The 13,388-nt window shown below is 39.3% G+C and overlaps 1 protein-coding gene across 1 annotated transcript in view; it reads left to right on the forward strand.

The window, feature by feature from the left end:
• The window catches only part of LOC118337755 (phospholipid-transporting ATPase ABCA1-like), a 177,729-nt gene that overhangs the window by 7,186 nt on the left and 157,155 nt on the right, over positions 1-13,388 (forward strand). The window contains exons 2-9 of the mRNA XM_035674855.1: positions 386-515; positions 4,256-4,349; positions 4,556-4,697; positions 4,825-4,952; positions 7,060-7,187; positions 8,069-8,266; positions 11,535-11,621; positions 11,725-11,929. Coding sequence (XP_035530748.1) covers positions 450-515; positions 4,256-4,349; positions 4,556-4,697; positions 4,825-4,952; positions 7,060-7,187; positions 8,069-8,266; positions 11,535-11,621; positions 11,725-11,929 — 1,048 coding nt within the window. The 5' untranslated portion in view covers positions 386-449. The remainder of the gene's footprint in view (positions 1-385; positions 516-4,255; positions 4,350-4,555; positions 4,698-4,824; positions 4,953-7,059; positions 7,188-8,068; positions 8,267-11,534; positions 11,622-11,724; positions 11,930-13,388) is intronic.

Here is a 13,388-nt window from a genome sequence, read left to right on the forward strand (position 1 = left end):
CCCCCCCCCCCCAAAAAAAAGGCTGATTAATTGACAGAGAATTTGTAGCACAGCGGTGGTTAATGAGACAAAGAGAACAGTTTACTTTGCCTCATCCCCCTTTAGGAGGAAAGGAAAGGAGATTTTGGTTTTGACCTAATAGCTTTATATGCTGGACATTAAGTAAAACAACCACTTGCTCTTTAATAAAGATTCTTATACTGTAGATCCACGTGCTGAGACATTGCCCCGTCCCGAGATTTGCTGAGTGTAGGTGATAATAATTCTTAGAACAGGTGCTGCACCATAAGCCCCAAGGCCTGGGGAAGTGAATGATTAGTGGCACTCCCCCAAGATGCATTGCTTCTCTGTATTAAAACCAAACTCTGCCTTTTATTCCCTCCAGGGTTTATTAAGTGGGCCAGTTGCCATAGCGACGCTTTGGCAGGATATTGCCAGGATAAGCCGTAATGGGTCTCCTGACGCAGTTCACTCTGCTCCTGTGGAAGAACTTCACTCTCCGGAAGAGACAAAAGGTACACTTGTGCTCACCAACCCTCTTTGCAAATCAACGTATATCTGCTAAAATTGGTCAGCAATGGGGGGAAAATGAGAGTATGATCCCAGGGTTGTGTCATCAAGGGCAACTAAGTTATTCATGGGAGGGACAGGCAATAGGAGGGATTTACTACGAAAATTGTCTCCTATAGAAGTAAGCCGCCTTTAACTCTCCCACAAGAGAACAAGAACAATCTTACCTTAATGTCGACCAATTTGAAGTGTCACCTTCAATTTTTGTAGATCTATCTCTTGTGCACGTTATGTCACATTGACTGTATTTTAGTTCTAACAAAGCCAGTCTTTGGCCTAATAGAATGGGATAGGGAGTGACGAATGTTAAATGCTTTGTTTGAAGGGCAAACACTCTATCTGGCTCTTTTTACAAACTCACGGTCACAGCCTGTCCTCAGCAATGTTATCCAAAACTTTAGAATCATTACATTTTACAAAAATGTCACCAGGCAATTAAAGGTTATTAATTTTCACTCTTCAGTTGAAGGCTCAAATACACCAAGTGACATTTCATTTCTTTTTACAATGCACTTAAGCTACCCATGCCCATTTAACTTCCGTTGCAATTTTAACTGCATTCATATTTCACACTTTGAACTGACAGCTCAACTGCTTTCGGTGTGAATGCTTCAAATGATGGTTGACCTGCTTTAAGTGCTTACGTTCTAACTGACAATTCATCTACCTAACAGGGATTAAAATTTTAAATTGAAATTCAACTGCTTTCGGCTCTTAAACTTCAAAACACTTCCAACTTTCAGTGCTCAAACTTCAACTGATGCTTCAACTGATGCTTCAACTGCTTTCAGTGCTTCAACTCCCATGCAACATTTCTGAAACAAAAAATTAACAATTCAAGACATTTGAACCTGTTTGCAATGTTTGCACCTGTCATTTTCAGCATAAGCCAGCACATTTAAGTTTTCATCAGATAATTTATCCTTTTCAACTTTGAATTATGTAAAACTCCTTTTTCTCATTTGTGTAACTTTAATATTCACAAAATTATTTAGTCTGACTAAATGCAAATACTTGCTGAATAAAAATGATACAGACAAATCAAGCTATGTTCATTTACATCTAGATTTTTAAACATTAATATTGGCATTTCCTTCATACAACTAAAAAAACCTTTGCAAACCTCACTGATTTAGAAACCTTTTCACATAATATTTGAACCCTGCTGTTGAGTTTCCTAGGCATTATCCCTTTTCCCGAGGCCAGTTCCCTGAACCCCAGTCATTCCTTTGTCACTCTTGTAACAGTCGCAAAACGTGATCAGTCAATGATATATGGTGGTTATTATTGCCTGTGATGTCACCCACAGCAGGCAAGAGGTCACATACTGCAGGAAAATATGTGTCGCAACTGCATCTCAAGGGTCAGAACAAGTTGTCATGGAATCTAGTTAGACTTATGAGTCATTTTGGAGGCAGATATAGGCTAGCTGTTACAAAGAGCTACAGTGTATTCTTTGATTTATACCCTTGCAGTGATGATAGGAGTCACATCCACCCACTTGTTTTGTTAGGGGTTCAAGCACAGCAGTGTGTCTGTTGCCAGAGTAGAACAAAAGACATCTTCACAAAAAAAAATCAGCTTTCATCAAAGTTCATACTTTCTGGGAATAACTCAAGGCAAAGTCATTTGCAATTTTACAACTTTGTATCTGGGAAACATCCCCCTTGTTAATGTTCTCAACCAGCAAAAAGAACAGGGTGGTATCTTTTGTATCAGGAAGAAATATGCGCCTACTTTTTCCCTAAAATGCGTGAGGGGACAGTGGTGGTTTTGTGCATAGAATGTGGGATATTTGGCCAATGTCAACATGAAATATTGTTATTAGACAAAACCAGTGGGAGTTAGCAAGGACAATGGTGCTTCTGGAGGGCTTGTGGAGGTTAATGACCAATTATATGAATGCCTCACCAAGCATTTTAAGATTTTATAACAGGCATGAAACTGGTTTTATGGTTCAATATTTCACATAATTTCATAGGAGGAGATTATCTATTCACAAAGACGCTGGTGTCCGATGGCAAATGCCTGGGGAGCCAGACATTGAGAAAGTCCCCATGATCTCTGTGTTCCCTCTCCATGCCTTTTCTTTGGAATACATTATGATAATTCACCCTCTCAGCAGAACTAGATCCTCTCTGACACACAGACTGGAGGGAATTAAAGGACAGAATTAGAAATTCTATCTAGTATTTATGCAATGTGATTTTCTGCAATTTTCTCATCTGTAATTCATTGACAAAATTATATAACTGATTATTCACTGTATGCCTATATATACCAAACTAAACTAAATCAAATGTTTTCAACCCCCACCCCTCATCCCTATTCTACTGCAGACACCCTACTTAAATTCATAAGGTTCCCATGGTGCTGTGGCATAACAAGCAATATGTATTGTTGTATTTTCCTCACCTCTGCCTGCCCTCCAGTTTAATTATGAAGACAACAACCTCTGTATAGATGTCTTCCCTTATTATTTGTGCTAATGTGCATCATCAAATACAGTGTCCGAACATGTTACCAAAGCAGGAGTGGGGAATTGGCTGACTGGAGCTTTCCAGCTGGTTCCTCTAAGCAGGTCACTCCAGCAGAGATGTTGGGAGGGATGAGTGTGCAGGCAGACCAGGTCAGCTGAGGTTAGTGTGAGAGGGCTCGGTGGGTGAGTGCAGGGCTTGGGGGGTGGGGTGAGGCTGTCGAGCGATGGTATGCCAAGGGACGCGTAAAAGCCTGGATGGCAGAGGGTGTGGGGTTGAAGAGTCAAGGAAGGATGAACCACAGCATTGTAATATCTCATTGGACGTCATCCGCTGGTGGATATTACTCCCTGCTGAAAACACTTAACTGCAGCGATGAATTGCTTTTATGAAGTGAAATCTACTGTTGCACAAATGTTACTTGGCCTTCAGCTTTCAGAGGTGCATGTTACCTTGACTTGTGTAAAGAAAATGCACTGCTTCATGCTTCAACATTTACACAGTGGTGGTTCAGATATGTAAAATCTCCAAACTCTAAGGTGTTGGTACTTTGGCTCTAGAATATCCCTCTTGGCAAACTGAGGGGTAAAATATGAGAAACAACTTAGTGAACAAGTACAGCCTTGAGGTAATTTATTTGTGCTTTGTTGGTTTTTCCTCTTCACCCATTCCCTGAGGCTAAAATGAAAGCTTGGCATGTCACATGGTGTGCTATACCTGCCGGCAGGTATTGAAGTGGTTGAATAAAAGCAAGGAAGTGGTCAGTACTCTTCATCCAGAAGCGGATTAAACGTGGCGAGGAGATGATAAGGCGTGTGTGATAGTTTAGGCTTGGGGAGTCGCAAGCAGAGGTTGCTCTCTCAATCCCATAAGTGCTTCCAGTAAAAGCAAGACCAACAGCAAAACATATGGACTATGACATTGTAAACAAACTCACACAGATACACACAGCCTCCTGAGGTCTTTTCAGTCAGTCATATACAGTATTTCAACTGCAGAAACACAACAGCTTCTTTTTGCCTTTTAACTAGTAAGTTACACATCTTTACATCCACCTCATATCTTTAGAGAGATTTGCTTTGACTTTATGAGAGATGTTGCATTTCACTTGTGAGGAAACTATGCAAATTATGTGAGCCATAATGTGTTCCAAAGACATATTTCCATAAACAAAATATGAAAATAAGATCGCTTTATTCTTCGTGCAGGTGCGACTGGTCGTAGAAGTGGTATGGCCTCTGTTTCTCTTTTTCATACTGGTGTGGGTGCGCTCCACCAATAAGCCTTTTTACAAAGGTCAATGTAAGTACAAGCCCAGTTGTAATGTTAAACTGCATGTAAACCTGCTACTACTCTGATTGTGTGTTTCTATAATAATGCATAATAAAGCTAATGTAAAAATACTAACATCTGTTGTGACACCACCTCCTCTATATTTCCAACCAACAATGTGTTAGTCATGCAGCTGGGTAGATATATACAGTAAGAATTCACCTCTATTCCTTTAGGCCACTACCCAAATAAAGCCATGCCATCGGCTGGCGTGCTGCCCTGGCTTCAAGGTATGATGTGTAACATCAACAATCCCTGTTTGAACTATCCAACGCCGGGGGAGACGCCAGGCCAAGTCAACAACTTCAACAACTCCATGTACGTACTGGGATGTTTCCTTTTCTGTCTTCTAAGACATTAAATGTGAGGATTAAACAGAATAATATGGTTATGATTTCAGATTTTACATATATGTATGATCTTTCTTGTCTTGCTTGTAAACCAGAATTGCTGGGATGTTGATAGAGCTGCAAACCCTCCTGGTGAACGGATCTATTCTCAGCAAGGCACAGTTGCTATCAGATGACATCAACCAGTGGACTTCAGTCCTGTCACAGTCTAACCCTGCTAACGGTAAGGGAATCTGAATCCCAAAATCTTGATGCACTGACTTTAAAACAATGAAACTATTCATGACAGGATCTTGTTTTTAGACACTGTTACAAAAAATGGTGAAAAGCAACAAGGTCGAATTGTAGATTGGTCTTTCTTGATATAAAAGTTTTATTGCTACTGAGTAATGGTTCAAAACATAATTGGAATAGAAAATACTCAGCCTCAGCAACAATCACTCTGCTATGTCTTTATTAAGTACTCTCCATCAAGGAAAGTATCCCCTTCATGTTGGTGACAAGTTGGAGGATTTGTTATTCCCCTTTATCCCTCAAAAACAATGGCACGATTATTTATGATGCAATTTGCCATGCAGACTGACAGATCATTTGTCTTGATAAGTTGCTGCTTTGCATTAGGCTCATTTAGCCTGATGATATTCAGATTTTCATACGGCACCTAATTTGCAAAAAGACAAAGGGGGGTGGGGGGTTTTGCTGTTCAACAAACGGCTCATGGGCCATTTGCATTTTGGGGTCGCTGGCTTGTAATATACAAGATTAAATCCATCAAAGATCTAAGCCTGGGTATAATTAATGGCATTCGCTGTCTGACGAGAGAGCACAAAAGGTCATTAACAAGAATGGGGAATGGAGTATTATCAAAAGACTAGGATGGCAAAGGCGATTGTGTCCCTTTTTTGGTTTTTACCCAGGGTTGATTAAAAGACTCAGGTGGCCACTTCAATCAGAAAGACAACAGTGTTCAGCAAGAGCCCAGAGCATGTTCTACTTCCCCACAATCTAACCCTGCCCATCCCTCTTGATGCTCCTGCAGTCATGAGGGGCATAATAATATGTGTTTAGTAGGAATCAGGAGGTGTTGTATAGAGTGTAAGCAGAGCATCAAGCCGCATAATTAATTCCAGACAATAGTGAATGATTGTTATTTTTCCCAAACATTTATCCTAATTGAACCTTAAATCACCCAGTGTAAGTCACTTCCTCCTCTCATCCTGGTAATTGACTGACTTGCATGTATTATACTTGCAAAAGTGTGATCTAATTAAATTACATAACCCCTTTATCATCTCAGCAGCACATATTGGAGTCCCAGAAAGAAGAAAACACATGTTGCATAGATTCAGGATGTACATGGGTGTGTGAATGTACTGCAGTGGGATCCCTGCGGTGTTGAGCCGTTGTAAGGGCAGTGTAACAAAGAGCAGTTGATCGGTTTTTGAAGCCGGCTCTTTAAAAACCTGACTGTCTGTGGGCAGCTAATCAAGAGAAAATGGCTGGTTAACAATCTGGTACGTGTTTAGCAACAAATTATCTCCTCTCATGCAACTCAAGTGTTCAACCCCTACTCGCACCGATGAAGGATTTAATTGCAACAGTCGTCTAAAAAATATAATTTAGAATTAAATTCATCACACCTTAATGCCTCTCCAAACAACATGTATAAAAAAAAAGGATGCTTTGAAGATTTTTTTTTTAACAACACGCACACATGAATTGTAAAGAATTTCTTTACATTATAAGTCTTATTTTCATAGATTTTGCCATTGTTTCTATCAGTTAGTATAACATTATTCTCAGTAGCTGCACTTCAGTGATTCTGAAGACAGCTTTAACCTTGTCCTTTCAACAGCAAGAATAAATCCTCTAGTGCTTAGATCAACCTTCTGTTGCAGTGGAAGGGCTGCTGTCCTATTAGTTAACATGACAGGCTCCTCCATGGTTGGCATAGGTGTCCATGAGGGAAAATGACATATGACACATATTTCTGCATGCACCCACATATGTGAACAGTAGCGTGGAAAAAAATACAGAAGGATGGACAAAGAGTCAAAGCAGAGACAGAAAGGCTGCAAAATATCTGCAGTGCAGATCCCAAGTATTGAGGATTTCTGCCGAAAACATAGAATCTAAAAGTCTGTAAATAATAATTTAAAAAAGCAAAAACATTTACCTACAAATTTTACATCTCTGGCATTTTGTCGGCATCACAAATGTAAACTAATGTACACTGCTATACACTGTATATCCTATTGTGTCTCTCTGTTTTTTTCTGTGTATCAATTGCTGTTCTTCAAAAGTAATGATTCTCCATCTTTATGTTTAAGGTCAACCAGTGATCCTAAGGAGTATTCTAAGAGACAACGAAACTTTCTCCACTCATCTGAAAGAGAATTTGTCGGTGCCACCAGAAGTGGTCCAAAGCCTCATGAATGCTGAGATTAAACTCAATTCAGTGAGTATCATTTTGCAACTTACATGTTGGAAACAGCAAAAAACAGTGTCTAATAATAAGGATGCCATCTGTTTTGTAACAATGTTTCACCTCCCTCTGTACATTAAATAATTTAAATGTTCAAAAGACCAAGTGTGCCAAGAGTGTTGTACTTGAACATTTAAGAATAAAATGTACTGGCCAAGGACTGCCTGTGGGACTCTTTGTCTTGACAGTCATAATCAAAGCAAACTCTAGTATTTGCTTGACAGAAAAAGTCGTTTGAAGCTGCCTACAGTAGGTAATTTGGAATGAAATGAACTTGCAACAGCAATAACAGCGTCTTGTCTCTAAATGCTCCCCAATTGATACTGTGGTATGTACCAAGTAATATCAGATGAGCTGCAAGAAGGTAATTATGTTTCACTGACATTGACAAGGATGCTTAAATACAATGTGCTCTGATTAAAAGATCCCTACTGTGTATGAGGCATTCTGATGATTGTAATGGGCTCCGGTGCAAACTGTACTATGTGCACATAAAGTAAAACTTCATGAGCCATTCTCTGTCTTCTGTCCATGCTTCCTGTCTTGCTTGGTGTCACTGTATATTGTCTGGTTTGATCCAAAACGATCTGTGTGTATGCATCTGTGTGTGTGGGTGTTAATTTGTTTGTCTGTTTTGAGAGTCACTGTAGTCGAGTAGTGTATGTCAGTATTTAATAGATGATATGGCTTAATTAAAATAAAAACATCACTTTACATCTGAGTTTGAAATGTGTTTTTGCATATTGTCTGCTTGCACTTTAAACCCAAAGGACACAACACATGAATAAATAAAGTATGGTCAGATGCAAAGTTCTGTTTGTCAACTTCTACCAAAATTGGTATTTATTTTTCAGATGATGGGCATCCCGAGGCCAGGCAACCTCAGGAGCATCCTGTGTGAGGGGACAGATCTGGATCAGTATGTCCAATTTAGCAGCCAAACTGAAAGGGAGGCTTTTCAAAATGTCAGCTGCTCCCTCACTCCACAGCAGCTGATTAACACCCAACAAGTACTCCTGCAAAACCTGGATACAAGAAAAGTGCTTTCTGAGGTGAGCTTGTCTTGCTGTCGCCCACACACAACAAACACGTCTCACAACCTGTCTAGTTTGAGTTTGAGGAGACTTGAAGGAATTTTGCATTGAAACTCGGGCACAATTAGTCTAATTTTGACAAAAGTTGGAAAGTGATTGCATTAGGAACTGCGTTTACACTAATTGGCCTGATGGGGACACTGCAGTAGTAATACAGGCCATAATGTCTGCATTTGAAAAGCCCTAATTCCTGCTTGGCAAGGTCACCCACATCTTGCATTCTAACAAATTACACTGTCTGGACCAATGAAGGCGGTATTAAAAATGTAAATTTGAAACTCTTGTGACATCTCAGCCACCACTGGAGCAATTGAGGAATAACTTGCGAGGATTCATTTGAACCCTCCGTCAGGCATTTTAAAGACAAACTGAAGATACTGTAGCAATTGAGCATGCAGTATTTTTCATAGGATAATCAAACAGCATCTAAGATTCAGACCTAGGTGGCCTTTTTAGGAGATGCCCTGACTGAAGCACATCATAGCCCTGTATAGCCTCTGAACAACAAGCATACACCACTTTGGTTATGTACTGTTAGTCATGTTGGCTCAGTTGAGTCATTGGCAGCTCCTTAACAGCTCAGTGCTGTGTTCATTCAATGTTATAAAAAAGAGGTGGTCTAGCTAGCTTTAACTGTCGCTCATTCACCGGTCCAGATGTGGTAATGGCAAATAGTTAGACTGTTAAACTCACAGCAACAAGCAATCTCAGCACTCAGTGAACCCGGTAATTTAAATTGTGACATGGTAACGTGCAGAGTCACAGTGGCGATCAACCTTTGTGGCTGTTGGCACTGAGGTCATAATATGAACTGTTATCAGTGCCCGTCCACACTAATATTTCACAATTTAATTACAGTACTGACATTATCAGTCTGAACCAAATAAAATATTTTTTATTTTGGCTTTTTTAAAGTTTGGCTTTGAAATGGATTCTGAAACAGTTGGAAAATTTGTAGCTAGAGCTAAAAACAGTTACTTCTAATTTTCCAAATGCATCACTGATAGACACATTTGTTTTGTGCATCCGTTAGTGCAGGGTTCTAGGTACAAACGTGGTTCTAAATGGCTGAGCAAACCTTTTACGCCTAAGCAAAAATTAAATGCCAAGGTAGTGTAGGTGGTTTTGTATGCCAAAATTTCCTGTTGAGCCTTTCTGCCATTTTTTTGTGTGGGAGTTATGATAGATAGAGCTAAATACGAAAAAAAAATGAATTTGGTTGCACAAGGTAATTTTCAGCATGGACATTCTATCAATTACAAACTGCAAGATAAAACAAGCTAAAGTTTAATAAGGTTTAAAAGTATTGTGGGCGCATAGTCTGTTCTAACTATAATTCTCGCATGGCTTGCAGTAAATTGAATTAAAAGACAATGATGTTGTGTGCCAACCAGTTGAATAACCACTTTCAAAGTTAAATGTTTTGCTTCTCTGACTCTGTGACTGAAATATCTTTTAGAGTTAAAACCTCCTGATGTATCCACTTACCAGCAACACCTCAACACGTATACTCTATTACTACATCATTATCTTAATGTATTGGTATTTTTTCCATTTTGAGTGAGAAATCATTTTCTGTCCCATAGGTTCTAAGCTTTTAAAATTGCCGTTGTCATGTGGCCCTCTCTTCAAGTGATTTTACTAGAATGCGTGCAATCAGGTGGGAATTATTTATTGGAACCAATGTTTTCTTGAGTTCTTTTAAATCTCAGAGTTCCCTTTGGGATGATGAAAGCCTGCACTTTTCTTTGAGTTTATCTTTGAGAGAAAATATATGGGACAGCAAATCCAATAAATAAGTGATAAGGCAGGAAGTTCGTAGGAGAGAGCATTTGAACAATTTAAGCCCACAGGCATTTTCAGACACAGAAAAAAAGAAAAGCCAGACAAGATATGGTGGAAAAGCTCTTCAGCGCCGCAAGCAAATGGATGGAAAAGAACATCAAGCCTTCACACTTAAAGCTTGACGTTGCTGAATGATTGTGATAACAACAACATAAAGAAAAGGACAAGGGAAGAAGTCAGAGTTTATCATTGAGGTAGATTTAGACATTGGTTCCACAGGTTTGTGTCTGTGTTTCTGGAAATTATTTCAGAACACAATACAGGGAAGACGGTAAACAAAAAGCATTTGAACATATGTGGCGCTCAACAAAGGTCATTCAAATGTCAAAGTGTGTCTTTGATAGCATAATCTCCTTTGTAGTTCATTAGCTCATTAACTTTTTGAACAATTCAACATATTTATGGTTATATTATTCTTGTAAAATTATTTTTTTTATAATCAGCTTACCAGGTTAGCAAAAGAAACACACACACAACCATTGGAGTCTTCAGTAACAAAGTGCAGGGAAGCTTAATGTGACAATGCTCCTTCTATCCTTTCAATCTCTCCTTCCATTGATTGCTCACTAGTGATTTTCAGCGGTTTTGCTCAAATTTGTCTGAGACTCCTACACTTTCTTACTAAGTCTCCTCTTCATGTCTGCTTTGCAAACACTGAGAGTAGAAGTGATCCTAAATGAATGTGCTCAAGACGCAATCAATAGCTGGGCTATTGTCCAAACCATGCTTGAATGGGCTTCTATTTGTGAATAGAGTTTTATCTAAAATTACTAATGCAGTGCCTAAGCCCTCTGATCTTCCCACTCCTACCTATGTCTTGAATATGTTTCCAAGCTTTATAATTGTACTTCCTGAAAGACAACAACAATCTGGGCTCCTAATTCAGTCTATACTCAACACTTGATGCATGGAAATGACAGTGGTTAAAAGGGCATGCCATTTAGTTCTTCTAATTGGACGCATACTGTGTACCTTCAGAATGTCACTGTAGCACACAGTAACACTTGTCATTTTAATGCAACTTTTATTAACCGTTGCCAAGGATGATGATGCCAGAATACAATTTACAGGTCAAGATGCACAAATTACTGTGTTTATTGCTATCATATAGTGTCTTGACGGGAAAGGCTGATACAGAACTGGTATTTTTAGCTAAGGTGTGGTGGTAGGTAGGTGGCAGGTGTTCTGAAAAAAACCTAAATGAATATGGAAATTACAACTCTAGCCACTGGTTATACAATACAATAACATATTTTTTCAGGACAAAGTTTAAAAAAAGAGAGAACATTTGAAACTAATAAAATACATTTGACTATTTCCTTCTTAAGTTTTGGCCATGCATGTGCATCCATTCAAACCAAATGTTCTAACCCTCCTTTAGCTACCTTCAGCGTTGGATCTAAATGGAGCAGACACAGCAACATTGATGGGGAAAACCACTCAAAATGCGTTACCAGTGATTGAGGAGGTTAGTGTGACCACTGTACACTGGAGTGGACTCCACATTTTTATTTTATGATAATGCTGTCATTTTTTTTTACTTTTTAACTCCTGATTTTTCTTGCATCCAGATGGCCAGGTTGCAGAACTCTGAAATCTTTAAGGCAGCAAGTTCATTGGATTTCCAAAGGGACATGATTGGCAGTATCAATATGCTACTGTGCGAACAGCGGCCTGACTTCAATTCCACCAATATGCCCGTCAGTTTAAGCTCACCTAGACAGATGGCTAACAACAAGGCAATCTCCATTATGGGCATTATGGGCAACAGTTCCGGTAAGTGCTGCAGCAAACTCCTTTATAAAGCCAAGTTGTCACAGCACTTGTATCTTAATCTTGGATCTACATTTTACTTTTACAGCACTATGTGTAGTCATGGTAGTCAAAAAAGGGACAACATTTGTTATTATTTTAGAAACCAGTGGGCACAGTGCACAGTATCACAGGACATGGCAAATTTTGGTAATTTTGTGCACAGGATGCAACTACTTGTGCACATCCAGGAACCGGGCACCTGTGGCACAGTTGGCACCTGTTCTAGAGCTGGAAACTGGGTTTGATTAGGAATACATTATCGGCGGCTGTGTCAGCGGCTGGCATCAATCGTAGCCAATCAAATCAGCTCTTCTCATTCCATTTAGAAGCTGTGCGCTCCCCACCCTGACATAAGGATGTTTTCTTAATGGAGAGGAAAGTCCAGAGCAACTTATCCCAAGTGGAAACTGATGTTGTTTTCTGGGTGGTGCAGAGCCATACAATATATAACATCCTAAACATGAACATATGGCAACCCAATCTTCCCACAGAGGACAGATGGTGTCACTAAAACACTTTTTTGTGTTATAAACTGGTATTTTGTTCTATTCAGTAATGAAATACAACCCTGGCAGCCATATTGTCAGCGTTTGTACTTATATTCTCTGGTGCTGTATTGATTTCACTAAGCCTGGCTCAGTTTGTAAAGATTTTTGGGGGAAGGTGCAGTCGTGATGGAGTTCAGTGATGCCTTTAAATAGTCCTGGAGCTGTTGAAATTTCTGGGTCCAATTCATCCCCAGGATGTCATTAGGTGAGTTTCCATCCACCTGTTTCTATGCACATTTACGACTGCAGAATTAGTACCACCTACTGCTTCTACTGCTTGTCTCGATGAACCAACGCCTAATAATCTCATAATGGTTGTGGATGGAAATAAGTATTCATTCTCAAAATTGGGTTAAATTTTTTTAGACATTTGGATGGAAGTCTAGCTATTGTCTCCCATACTCCTGATGATTTGCAGTTGAGTATCCTTCACTGATTTATCCAACTTGAGTTGTGTCTGGTGCTACTTATGATTGATGTATTCCAGGAATAAGCGTTCTCTTGGCTGCAAGGATTTGATTAATAAAAGAGGAAAGATAGATTCTACGAGCATTTGTGATTCAAGAGCCAAGTACTGATATGAATCACCCTTTGATCTAACCCAGTACACACTCTGCTTGGCTGACATTACTGCATCAAAGTGTGTTTCTGTTGCGTACATTTGGTCGAGTGGTTGAGGACTTTATATCAAAGTAAAATAGGCAGTTACTTGTTGAACACATTGCTTGTAGTGTAAACGTAGTACAGTCAGGTACAGTATACTGTATATGTACTTACCGCTTTTTTCCATCAAAATTAGAAAAGGTGTTTCTTATGGGCTGATATTTGTGAATTTAGAGAACTGAATTTGAATTGAGAGAACTGAAAATAAA

The sequence above is a fragment of the Morone saxatilis genome, unplaced genomic scaffold (assembly GCF_004916995.1).
Source record: "Morone saxatilis isolate NCDOM2014 unplaced genomic scaffold, NCSU_SB_2.0 Contig4, whole genome shotgun sequence".
Lineage (NCBI taxonomy): Eukaryota > Metazoa > Chordata > Actinopteri > Moronidae > Morone > Morone saxatilis.